At 43.6% G+C, this 25157-nt stretch overlaps 1 protein-coding gene across 3 annotated transcripts in view; it reads right to left on the bottom strand.

Annotated features, from left to right (window-relative positions):
* Nucleotides 1-25157, bottom strand: part of tcerg1l (transcription elongation regulator 1 like) — a 91737-nt gene that overhangs the window by 18295 nt on the left and 48285 nt on the right. For all 3 annotated transcript variants that reach the window (XM_019362418.2, XM_019362420.2, XM_019362419.2), the window contains exons 9-11: nt 21322-21401; nt 19131-19252; nt 75-226 (exon numbers count right to left, since the gene is read on the bottom strand). In XM_019362418.2, coding sequence (XP_019217963.1) covers nt 75-226; nt 19131-19252; nt 21322-21401 — 354 coding nt within the window. The remainder of the gene's footprint in view (nt 1-74; nt 227-19130; nt 19253-21321; nt 21402-25157) is intronic.

Raw genomic sequence — 25157 nt, 5'->3', positions numbered from 1 at the left:
TATAAAATCCACAGTTAAAGCGTGAAGTGAGACAGTTGAAACACAGGTGAAGGATAGAGAGGTGAGGGTCAGACCTGAAGGTAAGGTCTTCTTTCTCTTGTGGGGCGGGTCCTCGATGATGTGGCTGATGTCTCGATCAATCAGCTCTCCCGGTCTCTCCCACACAGAGAGATGGATTGTGGGATTGAAGAAGAACACTCTATCATCTCCAGTCCAGACCACACACCTGAAGACACACAAGCACAGATGGGTGAATCACGAAACAAGGGTCATACTACGAGCCTAGGGGCCAATCTGATGACATCATCAGAAGTGAATCATCTACCATGAGCACCATCTTGAGTCTCCTCCCATGAAGACTTTTGACAGGGTGGAGGTCCAACAGGGCTGAAACATCTTTGATTATTGATCCATTCCTGACAAGCTAATTATGTGCGGCTTCAGTCTCGCAGAGAAGAATACAATCAAACGATCTAAAAATAAAAGAATGTCTGTGTAACACATATTTTGTGCACTTAACAGCTCCTTTCACACATTTACAATAATGCCTCGGCATGTACATGCACATCGATATATATATATGAGTGTAACCACAACACTGATAGATGGGTTGTCATGGTCCTGGGTCATTTTGACCCAGCGTTCTTGGTTTTCTTGTTTTTGTATTTTGTTCTTTATTCATTCTATGGTTCCTAGGTTGTTCAGTTTAGTTTATTAGATTTCCCCTCATGTCTTTACCCCTGTGTCTCCCTCCACGTATCTGTGAGTCCCCATGCCTTGTTTCTCCTCGTGTTTTATTCCATGTTTTCCCCAGCCCGTTATGTCTGTGCTCTTCCCGTGTTCTCACCTCCCCTCCGGTCTGCGCCTCTGTGTACTTCCTGTTTTACTTTGATAGTCTCCCGTCAGTGTACGTCAGTGTTGTGTTTACTCCTGCCGTGTCTCGTTATGATTATCAGTGTCACCTGTGTTCCCCATGTGCTCCCGCTTCCCTCGTTAACCCTCTGTGTATTTATGTCCACGTCTCTTCTGTGTCGCCTTGTCCCTCATAGCTGTGTGTGATTCTCCCTGTGTCTCCTGGTGCACTTTATAAATAGTTTTTCCCAGTTTAGTTTTGTATTGTTTGTATGATCTGTTTCCCAGCAATAAAGCTGTGCTTTTGAGTTTAAGTTCTGCCCCCTTTAGTTTGCATTTGGGTCCATTCCTGCCTGCCACACAGCCGAAACATGACAGAAGAATGCGAGTGGGTAGTGCTGCCTGTGGAGGAATATCAGGAGGAATTAGCCATCCGGTTGCAGAGCACGGTTTCCAGACTCCCCTGGCTATTTGGCGTGCTACGCCCCGTCATCCAGGACTTCCTCGTTTCCACCATACACATCCGCCCGGAGCTGCCTCTCCGGTATGAAGAGCCACCCCAGACTCACCTGCAAATTGTTGCTGGCATTGCTTCCCTGTTGGACTGTTTAACTCCTCAGCCTGTAAATTCTGGGGTTTACCAGCCTGAGCCCAGCTACATCCCACAACCTTCGGTTCCAAATAAGTCAGTTCATGCTGAGGAGAATAAACAATCTAGGACTGTGTATTCAGTAGCTGATGCTCCTTCTAGTGACTGTTATATATTCCAACCTGTTTTGGCTTTTGACATTTCTGGTATTACCCAGCCAACTCCTCAACCAGCCATTGCACACTCAGCTTCTCAAATAGTTACTGAGAATGAGACCTGTGTTGCTGAGCAAGCCAATTTAACGTCTACTCCTAGTGTTTTGTCTGAGCCAATTAACACAGAGACTGTTAGTCATTCCTCTGCTATGAACAGTTTAGTCTTTAAACCAGCTCTCCTGAAATCCAGTAAACCTGCTCCTGTATCTGTGACTCCCAGTGTTGCTCTGTCAGTTTCTCAGGTTGTGGTTTTTTCTGTGCCACAACTGAGAAGCGTTAATAGCAAGAAGGTGGCACCTGCCGTAGTTAAACTGGCTAAAATGTTTGGACTTAGTGCCTCAGAACTAATGAATCAGGTTGAGTTTTGTGTTCCGCCATCATTTATATGTAAACCAGTTCACCATGCTTGTGTGCCAGTCCCTGTTAACACAGAGTTTACACCTCAAGAGACTGTTGTTGATATTGTTACACCCCCGGACTGCACAGCCCACCAGCCAGTTTATGCTGGGTCGGCCTGTGAAAATACACCTGCTTCTGTAATCACTCCTTCTGAACTGAGAGTTACTGACCCAGAATTTGCTAAGCCTGAATCTGTCTATACAAAGACTGTCTCAAAGACTGCTAATTCTAACACGGGAAGCTTAAGAACAGCAGAGTTGCTGAAACCAGCCTGCCATAAGTCTCTGATTGCTAGTACTGTGTTTGGCACCATTAACCTAGTTTACCCAGTGACTGTTACCGCTCCTGAGCTCCGCTCTCCACCTCCTGTTCCTGCTCCCAGGGCAGCTTGGGCCCAGCTTTCCCTTGCACCCGTACCAGTTCCTTGGGTGGGGGTGGCTGAGGTCACTGCTTCAGTTCCCAGGGTAATTGAGGCTCCATTTGTCCCTGCACCCGTACCTGCTTCTCAGTTGGGGATGGTGGACGCCCAGTCATTGCCTGTGCCTGTTCCAGTTCCATGGGTGAGGGCAACTGTGACCCTGCCGCTAATTATGTGCGTCTACCTCAAATACGTTCACATAGACACACCATATCGTAAAACACAAAAGGTGACCCCTAGCGGCACACATAAGAAAAATGGCTCCTACACCAAGTGTGCATGAGATGTGGGAAAGTTAACTTAAAGGACAATAAATATAGGAGTTACTGAATAAAGAGGAAGGGATTAGATTAGTGATGGGTAGATGAGACCTCGTGAAGCGTTTCAGCACATTCCCCAAACTGTATCGATACTGTGTCGACACAGTGTTGCTGTTTTGCTCCATACTGACACCTGCTGGACCTTAAATATCATTGCAGGCAACTGACTTGAGACTCACAACAGACACTGATTCAATGACCTAGTCATACTTGTACACTGTAAGGTATTGTACTTTCCATGGAATCATTTTATATCTTTTATATTGCAGATATTGTAGACATCTTTAAAATATATTGTGAATGACCACTCCAAAAGTTGAATCTGTTCATCTGGACGTAGCGTTTTGTGGGAGAAACGTTTCGTCACTCATCCAAGTGACTTCTTCAGTCTCAGCTGACTGCAGGTTTCCCCAAACCCTAATAAACAGTAAATTTGCATAATGACTGAAACCAGCCCACTGAAGGAACAATGGGCTGTGAGGTCAGTTCCTTAATCATAATTATGCAAATTCCCATGACCATTGATCAACAATCACTGACCAAAACCCACTGATCAAAGAACACTGATCAATGGCCATGAGTACCATTCACAGAGAGTTGGGGAATGGCTGCAATCACAGCATTGTAAGATGGCGAAAGATGTACCCTTAGGCCCCCTCCTCGATTCAGAGATGGTCTTTCCCTTTTCACGTAAATGGCCTCCTTGACTCCGCGCTCAAACCAGCGTTCTTCCCTGTCCAGGATGTGTACATCCTCATCATTGAAAGAGTGTCCACTGGCCTGTAGGTGTAAATAGACTGCAGAGTCCTGGCCTGATGAGGTTGCTCTTCTGTGTTGTGCCATCCGCTTCGCTAGAGGTTGTTTGGTTTCCCCGATGTATAAATCCTGACAATCCTCCTGGCACTTAACAGCGTACACTATGTTACTCTGTTTGTGTTGGGGGACCCGATCCTTGGGGTGGACCAGTTTTTGGCGCAGCGTGTTTTGGGGTTTAAAAGCCACAGAGACCCGGCCCATTGTTCCTTCAGTGGGCTGGTTTCAGTCATTATGCAAATTTACTGTTTATAAGGTTGGGGAAACCTGCAGTCAGCTGAGACTGAAGAAGTCACTTGGATGAGTGACGAAACGTTTCTCCCACAAAACGCTACGTCCAGATGAACAGATTCAACTTTTGGAGATTTACTTTCCTGGATGATTGCGAATGCATCAAGAAGATATTGTGAATGACATTAAGTGAAAATTAAAATGAAAGTACTGTGAATGTAATATTACCCATTTGGCTCAGAGTTTATTATAAATTTCTATTCAGAAAAATAAGTTTATCCAATATTTTTGCATTCAGTCTATTGCGTTTTTTTTACACCATTTCCACAGCTTTGGAAAACTCACAGGCACAGATGAAGGTGGGGTACACAAAAACTGTAAAGCCAGGTGGATAAGGTTCTGATAAGATGTCTTCTTTTTCCCCCAGTACGTTAAAGGATCCTCTGATTGTGGAATGTTTCTCTCTGACACTCTCCACAATACTAAGGGGTTGGCAGCCCTTTATAATAAAATTCAGGAGTGCCTGGTCCAGAACAGTCTTCCTAGATCAGGGGTCTGCAACCTTTTACACCCAAAGAGCCATTTGGACCCGGTTTCCACGCAAAAGAAAACACTGGGAGCCGCAAATACTTTTTGACATCTAAAATGAAGATAACACTGTATATATTGTTTTCTTATCTTTATGCTTTGTGTGAACAACTAAGGTGTGTTGCTTATGAAATCCATGAAGTGCTACAGAGAAAATTAAATTATATTTATGTAATCAACACATTTTGAACTCTTAAAGAAATATAACAAAAGGAAAGACACCCAGCTGAACTAAAATGATCCATGTAGCAAACAAAAACTGTTGTGAGCCGCCACCCTTATATCGCCTTTGCGCTGTTGGAGCCTTGACCTGACTCTTAAAAAATAATTGGAAAAAAGCACTATGCTGCTGAAAATGAAAAATAGATATTTGCAAAATTCTGCCTAAATATGTATTTTACCTGGTTAATGCGTGCGGCGGGACGTGGTTTGCAGCGCCGCTGCAGGGGAGGCGGACGCACCTGAGCGACACCCGCAATCACGCCTCGCTGCCTTTACGTCTGCGTTATCTATGCTGTTGTGTTGTTGGTGGTGTATGTCGGACTGTGAGCTGAAAAGCTACAGCCGGCTGTATGCGTACAGCAACCGTGTGTGAAAAGTGGTCAATAAAGAGGTTCTCAAAAGCATGCTCATGGAAACATCGTCGGGTCTGCCGTGATTTGTTTACAATGGGACTTCTGCTCCTGAACCTCTGCGCACAGAGTCCGCAAATCGGGGCTATACGAAGTCAGTTTACGCAGGACTGTCATCTGTCAGGCGTGAACGGTGTTTGTCTTTAACATAGTTCACGGTGGAGAACAGCTGCTGACATAATGTGGATCCGAAGATCCATAATTGGCCTACCTGGGGTTGAAAGTCTCGATAAATGCACGGCGTTTCGGCGGGTATACCGGCTTCCGCGAGTGTGACTCTTATTTTGAGCGATGAAAAAATAATAGAATATAATTTTATTTTTATATTTCAATATCACAATAATCTTCCAACTTAGAACTACGAGTTAAAAAGAACTAACATAAATAAAATACACTTCAGCTAAATACTTCTAATGTATTTGCCCAGTCCAGGCGGAGCCGCAGTATAAGGACTAAAGAGCCGCATGCGGCTCCGGAGCCGCAGGTTGCCGACCCCTGTCCTAGATGCTTGATTTCAAAATAATAAAACACATATTAATAAAAAAAAAATGACGATAAAGCTGTTCAGTGTCTATATAGGCCAACCTGTGTTCATTCTCGGTGTGTTTGTCTTATTTTCATGTTTGGCTCTGTAATGCCTAAACACTGAGGAGGTGCTTTTGTTTGTGTAAGAAATGCAGAACAGATGCGACATTTAACCTGCATAAAATGAAATAATTAATTTACTTAATTTACAGTCACATTGCTGTTTTTCCTATTCTGATAGATTACACTGAAACAAAGACAGGCAAACTATTCCCTTATGTGCAGTTAAAAGATCAAAATGATCCCACACAGCAGAAACATTTCTTTTTCTTTCAGGCTCCATTTTGTTATGGAGAGATGTTTGTTTTTTTTATCTTTGCGAGAGTAATTTTGTGGGGTTTTTTGGTGGCGACTCATTCCCTTGGCAGATGCGGATGCGGTACCTTTTAAACACAGTTTGGCGCGTTGGCAATGATCGATACAGCAGCTGTATCGATCACGTGACTTTTTCTTAAAGCGACGCACGCACCAATACAGGCTTCGCTGGGTGAGCTTGATACATGCGTCGGTGCGTCAGTGTTGCACGACCCATCACTAGATTAGATTAATTTACACTTCTTCCTCCTTTTCAAGCATGAAATTTGAGCTCCTTATATATACAAAAGATGGCGGCGCGAGCAGTCGCAGCGGCCCGGCGCTCTCCTCAACTTAGCGGTTTTCTTTTTCTTTTGTGTATTTTTGTTTCACTTTTACTCCGATATGCAGGAGCACATATGCAGTACAGTAAAACTGAACTGCTTGCGGTTCTAAACCACAAAAACCTCCACACCTTTGCTGACAATGACTGGGACTCAATTCCCCCTGAGATCCGGAGGGTCACCGACTCTAATTTCACCATACCACCGCTGAAGTGGCGTAGGCGACGGAGGCACAGGAAACAGAAGAGAGGGAAGAGAGCGGGGCTGAAGGCTAGGCTACGTGCTAACCCACACGGACCGGCTATTCCGAGCCTCTTCCTCACCAACTCACGGTCACTAAATAACAAGATGGATGAGCTACGACTGCGGATCACCTCACGCTGTCTGGATTACTGTGTTATGATCATCACAGAGACTTGGCTGGACTCTTTTACCCCAGACACTGCGATTGAGCTAGCGGGCCACGCTACGTTCAGAGCGGACAGGAACAAAGAGTCCGGTAAGAAACGCGGGGGAGGTCTGCTAGTGTTTGTAAACAATAACTGGTGCACCAACAACACAGTTAAAGTCGTTCACTGCTGCCCAGACATAGAATACATGATGGTTCAGTGCAGACCCTTCTACTTGCCGAGAGAGCTCACAGCGATCACAATAATAGCAGTTTATGTGCCGCCGCAAGCTAATGCTAAGTCAGCCATGGAGCTACTCCAGCGCTCCATTAATAAACAGCTAACAACGCACCCGGACTGCGCTGTGATCGTGGCAGGAGATTTTAACCACGCAAACCTGAAATCTGTCCTGCCTGGATTCTTTAAAAACGTGAGCTTTCCGACGAGGGAAAACAACACACTAGACCAGGTCTACACCAACATCCCAGATGCTTACAAGGCCACCCCCCTGCCTCATCTCGGACTCTCTGATCATCTCTCTCTGTCCCTGATCCCTGCTTATAAACCTCTAATTCAAAGACAAAAACCATCTGAAAAATCAGTAAGAGTGTGGACCGCGGAAGCCACCACGGCCCTACAAGACTGTTTTGATAACACGAATTGGAGTGTATTTGCAGAAGGATCAGACTTGGAGGGCCACACATCTGCCGTACTCTCATACATCAGCTTCTGTACTGAGAGTGTAACAACAACAAAGACTGTTAAAGTGTTCCTGAACCAGAAGCCATGGCTCAACAGTGAGGTGAGAGCCCTACTAAGAGCACGTGACAGCGCCTTCAAATCAGGAGACCAACAAGTCTACAAAGAGGCACGCCAATCTCTGGTTAAAGGCATAAAAGAAGCCAAACGCAAATACAAACAGCGCATCGAGGAACACTTTAACACAAAGAACTCCAGAAACATGTGGCAGGGGATCAAGACACTCACTGGCTACAAAGACAGTTGCACACAAACCAACTCCCCAGACATCACCTTACCTGACACCCTAAACCATTTCTTCGCCCGCTTTGACCAAGAAAACAGGGACACCATCACCCATCCTGCCATCACAGAGAGGGACGACGCTCCCATCCAGCTGGAGCAGCACCAGGTCAGAGCCACACTGCGCAGAGTCAACGTGAGGAAAGCAGCTGGTCCTGACGGTGTAGCCGGTAGAGTGCTTAAAGCATGTGCAGACCAACTAGCAGAGGTTTTCACCACCATCTTCAACCTCTCACTGCTACAGTCTGTAGTACCATCCTGCCTTAAGTCAGCCACCATCGTTCCAGTGCCCAAGAAGAACACAGTGAGCTGCTTGAATGACTATCGTCCAGTTGCTTTAACACCCATAATTGCCAAATGTTTCGAACAGCTCATCATGTCACACATTAAAGCTGCCATCCCTGCAAACCTCGATCCATACCAGTTTGCATACAGGGCAAACAGGTCGACAGAGGATGCCATAATAACAGCTCTTCACACAGCCCTCACACACCTGGACTGTAGTAACACCTATGTGAGAATGCTGTTTGTGGACTTCAGCTCTGCCTTCAATACAGTTCAACCCCACAAACTAGTTAATAAACTAAGCAACTAAGGACCCAGCAGCTCACTGCGCAGCTGGATACTGGACTTCCTGAGCAACAGACCCCAGAACGTAAGAATGGGAGAGCACACCTCCTCCACCCTCATTCTGAATGTGGGTGTCCCACAGGGGTGTGTCCTCAGTCCCCTCTTATACTCACTTTTCACCCATGACTGTTCACCAATCCACACCAGTAACACCATTATAAAATTTGCTGATGACACCACTGTCATAGGACTGATGGACAACAACGATGATTCAGCCTACAGAGAGGAGGTTCAGCATCTGAAGCAATGGTGTGACGACAACAACCTGCATCTGAACACAGCCAAGACCAAGGAGATGGTAATCGACTTCAGAAGAACAAAGCGATCTGAGCACTCTACCCTCTACATTGATGGGGAGGAGGTAGAAAGGGTAGAAAGCTTTAAGTTCCTCGGAGTCCACATCTCGGCCGACCTTACGTGGTCCACAAACATCTCCCACCAGGTAGGGAAAGCACAACAAAGGCTGTACTTCCTCAGGAAACTACGTCAGGCCCAATTACCCCAGAGACTGCTACTAAACTTCTACCGCTCCACCATTGAGAGCCTTCTGACTTACTGCTGCACACTCTGGTTCAACTGCTGCACTGCGGAGGACAAGAGGAAACTGCAGCGGGTGGTGAGGGCAGCAGAGCGGGCAATCGGCACTTCACTAACTCCCCTCAGAGACATCTATACTGGCAGACTTCAGCAGAAAGCCAGCATCATCATTAAAGACCCCTCGCACCCTGGACACTCACTTTTTCCCCCCCTTCCCTCTGGTAAACGCTACAGGTCCATCAGGTCGAAGACAAACAGACTCAACAGAAGTTTTTACCCACAGGCTGTCAAACATGCCCTACCTCCACCCTGACTGGAGGATAACTGCACTGCCAACACTCATGGACATTACACCTTATTTATAAATCGTATTTCTGTTTATACTTCAATGCAAACAACACCCTTACCACTTTAAACTGTATTTATTATAACATTATTTAGTATAGTTCCAACAGCACCCCCCCCCCCACTCAATGCGCAATATCACTGATCACACTGCACCTCTCAATGCACCTGCTAGTTAGATGGCATGTATGTGTATGTATATAGATGTAAGCGTGTATGTGGAAATATGTGTGTGTACGCATGTACGGATGCAAATATGTATATATACATATATGTATGTATGTGCGTGTATGTTTGCAGGTGTATGTATAACTTGTACATATCTTTCTTGTGTAAATGTAAATTTGTCATTGTGTAAATACTTACGCTATTGTGTACTCCACACACATGGAGAGATGCCAAACTGCCTTTCACTGTTCTTGTAACAGTGACAATAAAAAGCTATTCTATTCTATTCTATTCTATTCTATTCTATTCTATATAATCGGTACATCAAGTATCAAACTGGGCAGCATATATATGCAGCACGGTGGTGAACACTGTTGCCTCACAGCAAGAAGGTCCTAAGAGAGGTGAGAACATGGCTAGAGCGGGCCATACCTGTTCTCCAAGACTGCTTTGAATGCACAGACTGGAATTTGTTTAGAGAAGCTGCTACATACTCAGACACCATGGACCTGGAGGAGTACACAACCTCAGTGACCAGCTACATCAGCAAATAAATTGAGGATGTCACTGTCTCCAAGACCGTCATCACCTATGCAAACCATAAACCCTGGTTCTCTGCAAAGCTACGCAACCTGATGAAAATCTGAGACTCTGCCTTTAAGTCCAAAAATAGAGAAGCTTACACTACAGCCAGAGCAGACCTATCACGGGTCATCAAAGAGGCAAAGCGGCAATGTGCAGATAAGATCAACACACATTTCACCAGTACAAAGGACACTCGGCGCATGTGGTAGGGCATCCAAACAGTCACGGGCTACAAGCCAACACCTCCGGCATGCAGCAGTGATCCCTCCCTGCCTGACCAACTAAATGACTTCTTTGCACATTTTGAGGCAGAGAACAAAGAGCCAGCAAGGAAGATGCCCCCCTCCCCCAACGACCAAGTACTCTGTCTGTCCACAGCAGATGTCAGGATGACACTTTGCAGAGTAAACCCGCAAAACGCTGCAGCACCTGACAACATACCTGGCCGGGTGGTTCAGGAGTGTGCTGACCAGCTCACAGGCATCCTCACGGACATCCTAAACACATCACTGAGCTCAGCTGTGGTACCTGCATGCCTCAAAACCACAAAAGTCATCCCAGTGCCAAAGAAGTCCACTGTGTCCTGCCTCAATGACTACCAGCCGGTGGCACTTACGCCTATCATCACTAAGTGCTCTGAGAGGCTAGTATTGAGGCACATGAAAACTCAGCTTCCACTGAATCTGGACCCGCTACAGTTTGCTTATTGCCAAAACCGCTCCACAGATGATGGCATCTCATCTGCTCTTCACCTTTCTCTCTCCCATCTCGACAAAAAGGACACTTATGTCAGAATCCTGTTTATTGACTTCAGCTCAGCATTCAACAGTCATTCCCGAGAAGCTGGTAAAGAAGTTGGACTTAGAAGGAATAAACACCTCCCTCTGCAATTGGATCTTGGACTTTCTAAATGACAGGCCCCAATCTGTCTTCATAGGAAATAAAACCTCCAAAGTCGTCAGACTGAGTACAGGATAGCCACTCCTTAGTCCACTCCTGTTCAACCTGCTAACACATGACTTTACTGCACAGTACGGCTCAAATCACATCATCAAGTTTGCAGATGACACAACAGTGGTGGGTCTCAGCACCAACAACGATGAGTCTGAATACAGAGAGGTGGTATAACACCTGGTGGACTGGTGTCAGTACAACAACCTGTCTCTAAATGTTCAGAAGACTAAAGAGATGGTTGTTAACTTCAGGAGGAGCTCACCGACCCACACCCCACTGCACATCAATGGATCTGCTGTTGAGATGGTCAACAGTGTGAAGTTCCTGGGTGTGCACATATCAGCTGTCCTCTCCTGGAACCTGAACACCACCACCATCATAAAGCAAGCCCAACAACGTCTTCACTTTCTTAGGAAACTGAAGGCCAGTCTCCCTCCTCCCATCCTCACATCATTTTACCAGTTAACCACTGAGAGCGTCCTCTGCTGCTACATCACTATCTGGTACGGGAACTGCACCGTCGCTGAAAAGAAGTCTCTGCAGTGGATAGTGAGGACAGCAGAGAGGATTATTGGATGCCCAATCCCACCCATCTCCCAACTCTACAACAGGCACATCATCCGACGTGTTAACAGCATAGTGAAGGACACTTTCCACCCCTCACATGCACTGTTCTCCCTCCTTCCATCTGGCAGACGGTTTCGCAGCATCAAAACCGTAACGACCAGACACTGCAAGAGCTTCTTCCCCCAAGCAGTCAGAGCCCTCAACTCACTACCACAAAAGGACAATACAATACAATACAATACAACTTTATTTATATACCACATTTAAAAACCAGCGGTGTACCAAAGTGCTTCACAATAAAACAGCAGATTAAAACATTAAAATTTAAGAACAGTAACAAAGTACTGAATATGCTAACAGGTCAGTGGCACTAATTACACAAGAATAAAAGTGAATATCAAATCAAACTTGCTAAACACATACAGATTTTAAGTAGACGAAGATCTATAGAAAGATAAAATTGGAATTAAGTATAAAATACAGGCGTTAACTAACCGGGAGAGAAAGATTAAATAACTGAGTTTTTAATTGTGATTTAAATGATTGGATGGAGTCAGACGCGCGAATAGCAATGAGAAGGTTGTTCCACAGGTTAGGTGCAACCAGAACAAACGCACGGTCACCTCTGGTCTTAAGCTGAGATCTAGGCTGTACCAAGAGTAATTGGCCGGATGATCTGAGGGATCTCCCAGGGGTGTATGGTCTAAGTTCGACAAGATAGCTAGGTGCTGTATTATTTATAATTTTGAAGGTAAGCAGCAATATTTTAAATTCGATGCGGTATTTGATGGGAAGCCAGTGCAAATCAGCAAGTACAGGGGTGATAGAGGCAAACCTTCCGGTTCCAGTCAACAGGCGTGCCGCAGCATTTTGGACAAGGTGTAATCTATGGAAAAGAGCAGCATGGAGACCAAAGTAAAGGGAATTACAGTAATCCAATCTAGAGGTCACAAAGGCATGAATAAGCTTTTCAAGATCCTTATGTGGTACGTAATGCTTTACCTTCGAAATAAGACGCAGTTGGTAGAAGCTAGATTTGACTACAGAGGACACTTGTTTGTCAAATTTGATAGAGCTATCCAGCAGCACATCTAGATTACTAACAGTGTCAGAGAGAAAAGTGGCAAGGGATCGAAAGGTATCAACTAGCTGGCCCTGGGGTAAATGACTGTCAAACACCACAATTTCGGTTTTCTTTTCATTTAAGATAAGAGAGTTGCCCAAAAGCCATTCTTTGACTTCTCTCATGCACTCTAGGAAGCAGTGCAGTGACAGAGCAACATCATCAGTAAGAAAGTAAATTTGTATATCATCAGCATAGCAATGAAATGACATGTATTTTTCAAAGATTAAGCCTAGCGGTAGCATATAGAGTGAGAATAACATTGGGCACGCCAAAGCAGAAGGATGCAGCAGAGGAAAAATAGGTACCCAGAGTGACAGAGGAGGACCGGTTCGAAAGATAGGATTTAAACCAGTTAAGGGTGTCACCTCTAATGCCAACTGTATGTTCTAACCTCGTTAGTAGAATATTATGGTCCACCACATCAAAGGCTGAGGACAAGTCCAGTAGGACTAAGACCGGAGAACGACCTGAATCGGCAATTAGAAGGACTTTCAGCATTAAGGACTCTCAGCAGAGCTGTTTCAGTTAAAGCCAGATTGAAATTTATCACTGATGTTGTTCGTATCCAGATAGGCCTGGAGTTGCGAGAGAACTATCTTCTCCAAGATTTTGGACAGGAACGGGAGTTAGGAAATTGGCCTGTAGTTCACAAAGTCATTATGATCGAGGCTCCTTTTTTTGAGAACAGGCTGCACTACAGCATGTTTAAAGGCCGGAAAGCAATGATGAATTTATTAGAGTTAAAATACTGGACCCAATTGCATCAAAACCATCCTTGATGATGCGTGATGGGAGAATATCATGTACAGAATTTGTATTTTTCAGTTGTTCAACTATTTGCTTAAGGGCAGGTAGTGACACCGGCTCAAACTGATGAAAAGTTGATAAACATCCAGGGGTGAAAGCAGGGCTCACAACTAAAGGGTGTAAAGACTTAAGAGATAAAATTTTATCTGCGAAGTAATTTAAAAATTGTTCGCAGAGAGATGGAGAAGACACTGTTGGCATTTCATGACAGGGATTGACCACTGAATCAAACAGCGTTCGAGGATTATGGCCATTAGTCTCAATAATTGCAGAAAAGAAAGCCGCTTTAGCCATTTTAGCAGCATTTTGAAACATCTGACTGTCACGATCCTGGGTCTTTTGACCCAGCGTTTTGAGTTTTAGTTTATTTTGATGTTTATGGTTCATGTTTAAGTTCATTAGGTTATCTAAGTTCATTTGCTTATTAGTTTCCCCTTGTGTTTTCAGCCCCTGTTAAGTCTCCCTTGCCCTTCATGTGTTTCATGTCTGTGTGTCTTATGTTGTCGAGTACATGTTCTCATGTCTGCGTCTTATTATGTTTCCTGTTTTATTTTGAAGAAGTCCTGTGTTCCTGTGTTGTGTGTTTAGTTTTACTCTCCCTTTGTGACATCATTATGTTCATGTGTGTCAGCTGTTTCCCCATGTGTTTCCATTTCCCTCATTATCCTCCTGTGTGTATTTAGTCCGTGTGTTTTCAGTCATTCCTTGTCAGGTCGCCTGTGTTTTCATGGTGTGTCTCCAGGTATCCATGCCAGTTCTCCATGTTTAAGGTTTTTTCATGTTTTAGTTTTAGTTGTATTTATTTTACCAGCCTTAATAAACTGCTAGTTTTTTGTTAATCCACGTCACGTTTCACATTCCGTTTCGGTCTGCATTTGAGTCTTTTTTCGCAACACATACAGTCTGCCTCTGCCAGACTGTGACACAGACGGCTGGTACGTAAGATATCAAAGAATACCTGGAGCTTATCTTTTTTCCACTTCCTCTCAGCTTGGCGACACACACGTCGTAAGGCACGTGTAGAGTCGTTTAACCAACTTTGGGAATTGGTTCGAGGACAATTCATTTTAATAGGTTCTACAACGTCAAGGATAGAGGAACATGTGGATAGCAAAGAATTAGCCAATTCAATTCAATTCAATCCAATTCAATTTTATTTATATAGCGCCAAATCACAACAAAAGTCGCCTCAAGGCGCTTTATATTGTACAGTAGATAGCACAATAATAAATACAGAGAAAAACCCAACAATCATATGACCCCCTATGAGCAAGCACTTTGGCGACAGTGGGAAGGAAAAACTCCCTTTTAACAGGAAGAAACCTCCGGCAGAACCAGGCTCAGGGAGGGGCGGCCATCTGCTGCGACCGGTTGGGGTGAGTCAAGTCATCAACTGTATGGTACGGGACCATCAAGAATAGTGGGTGCAGAATTAAGGAACACCACAGAAAAATTAGCCACAGTTTCAGAATTAATTATGTGCATAGGGCGTCGGAGGCCCTCAGGGTGCATTTCTGTATTGCATAAATCAACATCAAAAATAACTGGGAAGTGGTCAGAGATCCCAAACATTGTCAATGTCATTAATACAAATGTCCAGGCCATATGGAAAAAACAGATCAAGGGTATGGCCTTTAGAGTGGGTTGGTTCATTTAGAGTCAGTTAGAGCAAGAAAGTCTTTGGCTAATGGATCATCCTTACAACAGATATGAATATTAAAATCACCAGTGATAAGAACACAGTCATATTTAAAAAGAACAGATCCTAATAGATCAGCAAAGTCATGAATAAAAGCCTTGTTGTATTTCAGCGGTCGGTAGAGTTATAGAAGAATCGGCCAACTCCAATAATTGAACTTCAAAGGTAGGGTAGGTAGGGGAGGGGAGCTGCCGAATTTTATGTTTATTTTTAAAAACCGAGGCTAAGCTACCACCTCTGCCCGTAAGCCTAGGTGAGCTGAAGAAGGCACAGTCTGGGGGGAGAAGCTCAGAGAAGGAGAACGACTCACCAGGGCGAATCCAATCCTCCGTCAGGAACAAAACGCCCAGCCCCAAGGCAAGGAAAAAGTCATTTAAAACAAAAGTCTTATTCACCAGTGACCTTACATTTAATAGAGCCATCCGTTTCATGGGCGCCATGTCTCTACTCGTAGTGCGTCGCAAATGGCTTAGGTTGCTGTGATCCACGCCACCTCTGGAAGACGTTATCCAGGTCCGAATAGGCAGGCATGCCCCTGGGAGGACGAGGTAGACTTGCTGCCCAATGTAGCAGAGCCGCCGACCGCTAAGCGATCTGACAAGAAGGCAGTCACGGGCGGAGGGGAAAGGATGTAGAATATCCATGTTAGCATGCGGATTAGCCATAGCCTGTGCTTTAAGGTAAGCCTTAAGACGGACGCGAATGCCACACCGTTGGCGCCGCTTCCTATAGCGTTTCTTGTACAGGGTGGGTAGGGGCAGGCAGGATATGCTGGTGGAGGAGTCCGATCTTGACAGGGTGCCGTCTCCCAGAGTCCAGCATGGATCCAAACCATAGGAATGAGAGAATCAAAGATTTAATAGTGTTTGTCAGTCATAAGTAATTAGTGCATTGCCACCTGATGAGCATAATACCAAGAGAATGAGGAGTGCAATGCAAAAGTAAAAAAAGGAGGGTTCGAAAGGAGAGGCAAGGACAAGGAGGAGGACGGCCTGCCGAGCACACTGGCGCCATCTTTCATGATATACATATACACCCTTACAAACACCTTACAATACTCATCAAAAGACTCAAAAACAACAAAAACTTCCACAAATTCACTACAAACTGGACCTGGGAACAACATGCTTATTTGCACACTCAGTCACATTGTTCTGAACACACATCTAAATTATATTATATTTGCACATTTTGCATTTTGCATGTCTTTGTCATGTCTCGTCAATAATATCCTGACAATAACTTGAAACTGGTATTCAATACCTACCGCACATTCCACTTTGTATTATCTCTGTCCTGTCTTTGTTTATCGTACAGTTAATATTATATAGTTACCAATATAGTATTGTATAGAATTGTATAGTTAGTAATTAGTACCTTTTTATCCCTTAATTTTACTGAAATTTAGCATGTTATTTATTTGTAATTCCTAGTTTTATATCTCTTGGAGATATATCCTTTATATATTTATAAATACACCATGGGGGGCTTAGGGTGAAACAGCATTTCGGTATTGACAATAAAGCTCTTGAATCTTGAATCTTGTGTTCAATTCCCCCATCAGGCCTGGGGTCTTTCTGTGTAGAGTTTGCATGTTCTCCCCGTGTTTGTGTGGGTTCCCTCCGGGTACTCCGGCTTCCTCCCACAGTTCAAAGACATGCTGTTAGTGGGGATAGGTTAATAGAAAACTCTAAATTGCCCATAAGTGTAAATGGTTGTCTGTGTCTCTGTGTTAGCCCTGGGGCAGACGGGCACCCTGTCCAGGGTGTACTCTGCCTCTCACCCTAAGACAGCTGGGATAGGCTCCAACCCCCCGTGACCCTGAAAAGGATAAGCACCAGAGAATGGTATCATGCTTTTTTCTTTTCTAACTAGGAATAATTTAAATGTTCAAAATAAAGATTTAATATAAAAGAAAAGGTGAGAGAGTAAGGGAAATGAAGATAGTAGAGAGAGGTAGCAAAGGAAAAGGCTTATAGTGGGGGACGTGAGGCTGGACACTGACGAAGGAGAAAAGGACCCACGCTGATGGTAGGCATGAAGTTGTAAAGCGTTTGCAAATGACATCGTGACATTGTGAGTAGAGTAGGGAGCAGCTGGAGGAGAGCCTGGAGAGGTGAACGTCTGCTCCGGGGAGAATAGGAATGAAAGTTAGTAGAACCAAGATAGGATACTGCCAGGCAGGAGGAAAAGAGCAAGTTCTCAGAGAAGATTCATGGATGTAGTGAAGGAGGACATATGGAGGGTTGGTGTGACAGAGGAAGATGCTGAGGTAGGAAGAGACTATCTGCTGTGGCGCCCCCTAAAGGGAGAAGCTGGTAGAACAAAGAGATAGAATATAACCTAATCTAATCCATTACATTTCAGAAATCCATGAGTCAGAAGAGAGCGGAGCAATAATGTTGAAAATGGACAGGACAGGGACATAAATCAGGACAGGGAAGAGGCATATGACAGTGTCCAGCAGTGTTGGTCAAGTTACTTGAAAAAAGTAATCAGTAACTAATTACTGATTACTTCCCCAAAAAAGTAATCCATTACTTTACTGATTACTTATTTTCAAAAGTAATTAATTACTTAGTTATTTAGTTACTTAGTTACTTTTTAAAAACATGATTTACAACCTGAATAGGTGATAAAGCGATAGATCTTTCAGCCCAATTCTACTTTTTCTGCATAATCCATCATACAAAATGTAATCAAATGGAAACGTCTCTTTTTAAAACTTGTTTTATTAGTTTTAATCTTTTAACTTTATGCATCAAGCAAAAACTTAATTCTATGCAACATTCTCTGACTGGAAGAAATTTGTTTAACATTTAAACCTATTTTCTGCACATTCCAGCACATAAAATAAAATATGTTTTTGTGTTTACACTCACTCTTTCAAATAGATGCAAGTAAAACACAGCAGAAAGTAAATAAAATCAAAGACTAGCGGTCCTGTTGCTCCATTTTCACCTGTAAAGCAGGAGTGGGTTAGGCGGAGGTTTACCCTGTTGCAGGTGTGCCGCAGCGGTCAGTGGAAGAATCCACGAGTTTCTCTGTGAGTTTCACATTACGTCGTAGCGCACTCGCTGCTTGCTCGGAAGTTAAGGGGTTTTTTCGCTGTAAAAAGAAGTTTTCTTCCCACGCAGTGAACAGTGGACGCTAATGTTTTTGTCACTTTTTATGGAATCAAACTCAAAGTAAGGTCAGTACTTCCACGCTTTAAACGCTGCACGCTCATACTCTCTCTGCACTCGACATATTATCCATTGTTGGTCTGCAGACAGCTGTTGTCACGAACGCCGCACTCGCTTACGTCACTGTCATGAGACACTCTCGCAAAAAATCATGGTTTTAGTAACGCAGTAACGCAGCGTTCCCACGTGAAAGTAACGGTAATCTAATTACCGTTTTTGCAATAGTAATCCCTTACATTACTCGTTACTTGAAAAAAGTAATCAGATTACAGTAACGCGTTACAAGTAACGCATTACTGCCCATCTCTGGTGTCCAGTAAGTTCAGGTTCATGACTCCAGGAGCTTAAATGATTCGACTAAATCCAGGAGCTAAGTGGATGTGGAAGATAATAGTAAAGATGGATGACTGCTCAGTCATTCTCTAATAAAACAAGACAAATATTCTGCGATTAAATGATTCAACTTTTGTATTAATACAGTAACACAAACATGACCTGAAAAACAGAGAAGTGAAGTTATAGTTGCTACCGACTAAGGGGTGTGTCTGATTTTTCTCAGACACACAGATGACAGTCTGTACAATCAGCATCCTCAGCGCCGTTGTTTTTTTTGTTTGCAGTCTCACCTTTAAAACACAAAACAACCAGATGACTGCATCGGTTCATGGTTGCCATGGTAACACCAGAGAGGAGTCACAGTACAAACAGCGGAAACGTCCAGATCAGCCACTGATTAATTTTTAATGAATTTAGGCTAAAACGTCTGAAAAATCAATAATCATCAATAACAACAATAATGTTACAGAACAATGGTTACCATGGGGACCCAGGCACAGGAGTTGAGGCGACAGGGCGCTTGTCTTTCCGTCTTCCTTCTCTTATTTCCTCCTCCTCTTCATCATCATCGTCCTCTTCTTTGTGTACAGACGCACTGACACACTGCAGCAGACACACACACACACACACAACAATGTTATTGTTCTACAAGCATCAATATATGGATAAAAAGTTTGTTTGTAGTTTTTGGCTTTACACAGTAGTCTAAGGCTATATTTGAATTCTGTTTTCATATTCTTTACTTTCAGATTCCCAAAAGTTTGATTCTGTTCATCTGGACGTTTTCATCGGGAGAAACGTTTCATCACTCATCCACTCTGCAGTCTTGGCTGACGGCAGGTTTCCAACCTTATAAACAGGACATTTGCACAATGAGTGAAACTGTCCCACTGGTGAACAATGGGCTGGAAGGTCAGTTCCTTGATACTTAATACACAAATTGCCATGACCATTGATCATCAACAACAACAACAGCAAAAACAACAAACACTTGAGGTACTGTTTATAAGGTTGGAAGAAGTCATGAGTCATAAGTGACGAAACGTTTCTCCCACTGAAAATGCCACATCCAGATGAAGAACGTCCAGTGCGCTGATCAGTGGTTGTTGATCAATGCTAATGAGAACCATTCACAGAGACTTTCATACAATTCTCATACATAAACAGGTTTGACTCTCATCATCCACTGGAGCACAAACTGGGTGTCATCAGGACGCTACAACACAGAGCGAACACCATCCCCACTGACACAGCGGCCAGGGAGGCAAAAGAACAGCACATCAAGAAGGCCCTGAGTAAATGTGGTTATCCCAGCTGGACCTTTGTCAAAGCTGGGAAGGCACCTAAAGAAAGCTCCAGCCCATCCAGGAGAGAGGGACAACCGCTGCCTGAGCGAAAACCTGTAGTGATCCCATATGTGTCAGGAGTATCGGAGCAGTTGAGACGCACTTTTTCTAAACACCACGTCTCTGTGGCTTTTAAACCCCAAAACACGCTGCGCCAAAAACTGGTCCACCCCAAGGATCGGGTCCCCCAACACAAACAGAGTAACATAGTGTACGCTGTTAAGTGCCAGGAGGATTGTCAGGATTTATACATCGGGGAAACCAAACAACCTCTGGCGAAGTGGATGGCACAACACAGAAGAGCAACCTCATCAGGCCAGGACTCTGCAGTCTATTTACACCTACAGGCCAGTGGACACTCTTTCAAGGATGAGGATGTACACATCCTGGAAAGGGAGGAACGCTGGTTTGAGCGCGGAGTCAAGGAGGCCATTTACGTGAAAAGGGAAAGACAATCTCTGAATCGAGGAGGGGGCCTAAGGGTCCATCTGTCATCATCTTACAATGCTGTGATTGCAGCCATTCCCCAACTCTCTGTGAATGGTACTCATGGACATTGATCAGTGGTTGTTGATCAATGGTTATGACAATTTGCATATTAATTATCAAGGAACTGACCTCACTGCCCATTGTACATTCAGTGGTGCTGGTTTCAGTTATTGTGCAAATGTACTGTTTACAAGATTGGGGAAACCTGCAGTCAGCTGAGACTGAAGAAGGCACTTGGATGAGTGGCGAAACGTTTCTCCCACTGAAAACGCTACATCCAGATGAACAGAATCAACTTTTGGGATTTCCTTACCTGGATGATTGAGCATGATTCAAGACAGTTACTTTCAGACTGTTAAAAATCATCAAGACTGCAAAAAAAAAAAAGAAAAACTTCTTCATCAAATGAAGATCAGTCATTCATTTGATGTCCCTTATGTGACCAGTTCCAGAGTGATTGTGTCAAGTTACTGGCAGATGCTAGAATGAAATTGACCTCAAAGAGATATATGGTGCTGCACAAAAAAACTCCTTGCAGTTGCTTTGGTTGCTAGCATGTGGATGTGGTTGTTAGTAGTTTGTAGGATGCTGTTTTATCTGTGAACACTGAAACTATTCCCTAAGTGGTAATGACACTGCAGAAAGTGTAACACAAACTGAAAATAGAGAAGGTTCTCTGTTTCCACTTTGCATCGCCGTATCTCATGCTTCATTAGAGCTCCTAAAGTAAATGGTGAATGTTTGCAGACAAGTACGTCTCTTCTAGACAAGCGTGTTAAACAACTTTGAGTCTGCTAGAATTATCTGAGTTTTATTTTGATTTAAATAGATCCTCACCTGTCTGTCTTCTGGTTTCTTTGTCCTCAGCAGTAACGCTCTTTGATAGGAAAGCTTTCCTCCACCCGTTCCTCGTTTCCCTGACAAACAAAACAAATAAAACTTATTGCTCATACAGGATACCTGGATCTGAACTGGGCAGCACAGACTTTCTCCAACAGGTGAACTCATTGAAGAACTGCAAGGAAAACAGTCAAACAAGCCAAGTGGCTCTCCTTTGACCTCCTGAACTGTAATTTATCTGCTCAGTAACGACTCTCTTCCTAGTTTGACTGTGAGAGTAAAAATGTAACAAACTAAAAATATGTGACAGATGAACAGAATTCCCGAGGCTCAATGTTTGATCCTCTGTGAGAAGATGAAACATTGTGACAGCAGAAACATGGGTCATGAGAGCGTGATGTCAGAAACGATCAGTGACAGGATGATGACGTCAGATCTGTTTCACTCTGCAGACTAACCTAATCCTGACCAAACCTACTCCCACCCTAACTTTTACTGCTGAAGAGTTGAAACACGGTGAACTAAAGGGTTAGCTTCTGATTTGATTCAAGAATGAGTTCTATTCTGAAATCATTGATTTCCACTTTTTAAAGAATTCTTGTAGATTCATCACTTCATGCTCCTTTACCTCTGTCAGACAGCAGGTGAACAGTTTAAACGCAAATGATCAGTATGTTTGATGGCTTCTTTCTACCTTCTTTGCTATTTATGTATTTATAACATTCTTCAGCTTTAAGCGCCTTGAGATGGCTGTTGTCGTGAATTAGTGTTGTATAAACAAAAAACTAATGATCATGAAGGTCATTTTACACTTTACACAGCTCCATCTGTACTCCAAGGGGATCTGCCTTGAGCCTTAGACAGGAAAGAAGTAGGCCAGATTTTTCTGATCAATCATTCAGAGGGGAAACAGACAAGGGATGCTACCAACATGAACTTGCTGTGCAATAGAGTCAGGAACCTCAGAGGTCCATTAGGCTATTTGCTCTCTGGATAATTTAACCCAGCGTCCCACAACCTTTTTTGTGCCACGGACCGGTTTATTGTCAGACAATATTTTAAGGTGTCCTTTAAGGTGTCCCGGATAAATAAGAAGAACTGACTCTTGGTGGCGCTGTCACTTGGTGTTCGCTCTCTCTGCAGTAGTATCACTTCCCGTTCCTGCTCAAACACAATGGTGTTTTTGAGTAGCTTATCTGCTTAACAATTTAATTAAAAACTTTTAGATACTTTCTTTTTTCATAGTATAATCTTCACGTGTTTCATCCGAAGCACACTTTCTGTGTACTCACTCCCTAACTTATACCCAAAGTATTCACTCACTGTGTCTTTATAGTTTTGCTAGCTTAGCTTAGCTCGTAGCCAACTCGCTAGCAGCATGGCCTCTTAACCTGTCCCTCCTGTACTTTCCTGCTCATTGTGTCAGAAGTTTAGTTACTCCTTGGCCTCCTTTAGCAGTAATGATACTTGTAACAAATGTAGCATATTTGCAGCTCTGGAGGCCAGGATTACTGAATTGGAGACTCGGCTTCGCACCCTTCATTCACCCGTAGCTAGCCAGGCCCCTGTAGCTGGTGCAGCCAAAGATAGCGCAGGCCCCGCTAGCTGTTCCCCGGCAGACCCCAAGCAGCTGGGGAAAGAGGGCGGCTGGGTGACGGTGAGGAGGAAGCATAGTCTTAAACAGAAGCCCCAGGTACACCACCAACGTGTTCATGTGTCTAACATATGTCTCTAATTTTTCCCCACTCTGTGACACATGCGCCGGGGATCAAACTCTGGTAATTGATGATTCTGTTCTCAGACACGTGAAGCTAGAGACACCGACACCGACAATTGTCTTCCAGGGGCCAGAGCAGGCGACATTGAAGGAAATTTAAAACTGCTGGCTAAGGGTAAACGTAAATAAAGTAAAATCAATATAGAATCGGTTTGTAACTTTGTCAAAACAATGTCGGACTCTGTAGTTTTCTCTGGTCCCCTCCCCAATCAGACCAGGAGTGACATGTTTAGCCGCATGTTCTCCTTAAATTGCTGTCTGTCTGAGTGGTGTCCCAGAAACGATGTGGGCTTCATAGATAATTGGCAAACCTTCTGGAGGAAACCTGGTCTTGTTAGGAGAGACGGCATCCATCCCACTTTGGATGGAGCAGCTCTCATTTCGAGAAATATGGTCAAATTTAATAAACCCCCTAAAATATGACTATCCAGAGTTGGGACCAACATAACATTTACATTTACAATAATTGATTACACAGCTGTGGAGAGTAGACTTTATCACAGTAGATTTCTTTCTGAAAGTACTGTAACTAAGTTTAAGAATATAATCCACCCATTGTTATCATCTTCAATGCCCTGTACCAACATAGAGCAGAGCAGCTATCTGAACGCTACTCCAACAGAGGTCGATTATCTTGTTAATAATTTTACCTCCTCACTACGTACGACTCTGGATACTGTAGCTCCTGTGAAAACTAAGGCCTCAAATCAGAAGTACCTGACTCCGTGGTATAATTCTCAAACACGTAGCCTAAAGCAGATAACCCGTAAGCTGGAGAGGAAATGGCGTGTCACAAATTTAGAGGATCATCATTAAGCCTGGAGAAATAGTTTGCTGCTTTATAAGAAAGCCCTCCGCAAAGCCAGAACATCTTACTATTTGTCACTGATTGAAGAAAATAAGAACAACCCCAGGTTTCTCTTCAGCACTGTAGCCAGGCTGACAAAAAGTCAGAGCTCTACTGAGCCAACAATCCCTTTAATGTTAACTAGTAATGACTTCATGAACTTCTTCACGAATAAAATTCTTATCATTAGAGAAAAAATTACCAATAATCATCCCACAGATGTAATATTATCTACAGCTACTTTTAGTACCATTGATGTTAAGTTAGACTCTTTTTCTCCAATTGATCTTTCTGAGTTAACTTCAATAATTACTTCCTCCAAACCATCAACGTGTCTTTGAGACCCCATTCCTACAAAACTGCTCAAAGAAGTCCTGCCATAAATTAATGCTTCAATCTTAAATATGATCAACCTATCTCTAATAATCAGCTATGTACCACGGGCCTTCAAGGTGGCTGTAGTTAAACCTTTACTTAAAAAGCATCTCTAGACCCAGCAGTCATAGCTAATTATAGGCCAATCTCCAACCTTCCTTTCATATCAAACATCCTTGAAAGAGTAGTTGTCAAACAGCTAACAGATCATCTGCAGAGGAATGGCTTATTTGAAGAGTTTCAGTCAGGTTTCAGAGCTCATCACAGCACAGAAACAGCTTTAGTGAAGGTTACAAATGATCTTCTTATGGCCTCTGACAGTGGACTCATCTCTGTGCTTATCCTGCTAGACCTCAGTGCAGCGTTCGATACTGTCGACCATAATATCCTATTAGAGCGATTAGAACATGCTGTAGGTATTACAGGTACTGTGCTGCAGTGGTTTGTATCATATCTATCTAATAGACTCCAATTTGTACATGTAAATGGAGAGTCCTCTTCACACACTAAGGTCAATTATGGTGTTCCACAGGGTTCAGTGCTAGGACCAATTCTGCTTACATTATACATGCTTCCCTTAGGCCGCATCATTAGAAGACATAGCATAAATTTTCACTGCTATGCAGATGACACGCAGCTCTATCTATCCATGAAGCCAGGTAACACACACCAATTAGTTAAACTGCAGGAATGTCTTAAAGACATAAAGACCTGGATGGCCGCTAACTTTCTGCTTCTTAATTCAGATCAAACGGAGGTTATTGTACTCGGCCCTGAAAATCTTAGAAATATGGTATCTAACCAGATTCTTACTCTGGATGGCATTACCTTGGC

This window comes from Oreochromis niloticus, linkage group LG8, assembly GCF_001858045.2.
Source record: "Oreochromis niloticus isolate F11D_XX linkage group LG8, O_niloticus_UMD_NMBU, whole genome shotgun sequence".
In the NCBI taxonomy this organism is placed as follows: Eukaryota; Metazoa; Chordata; class Actinopteri; order Cichliformes; family Cichlidae; genus Oreochromis; species Oreochromis niloticus.
The sequence above is the reverse complement of the archived record's forward strand: the minus strand, read 5'-3'. Positions and strand labels throughout refer to the sequence as shown.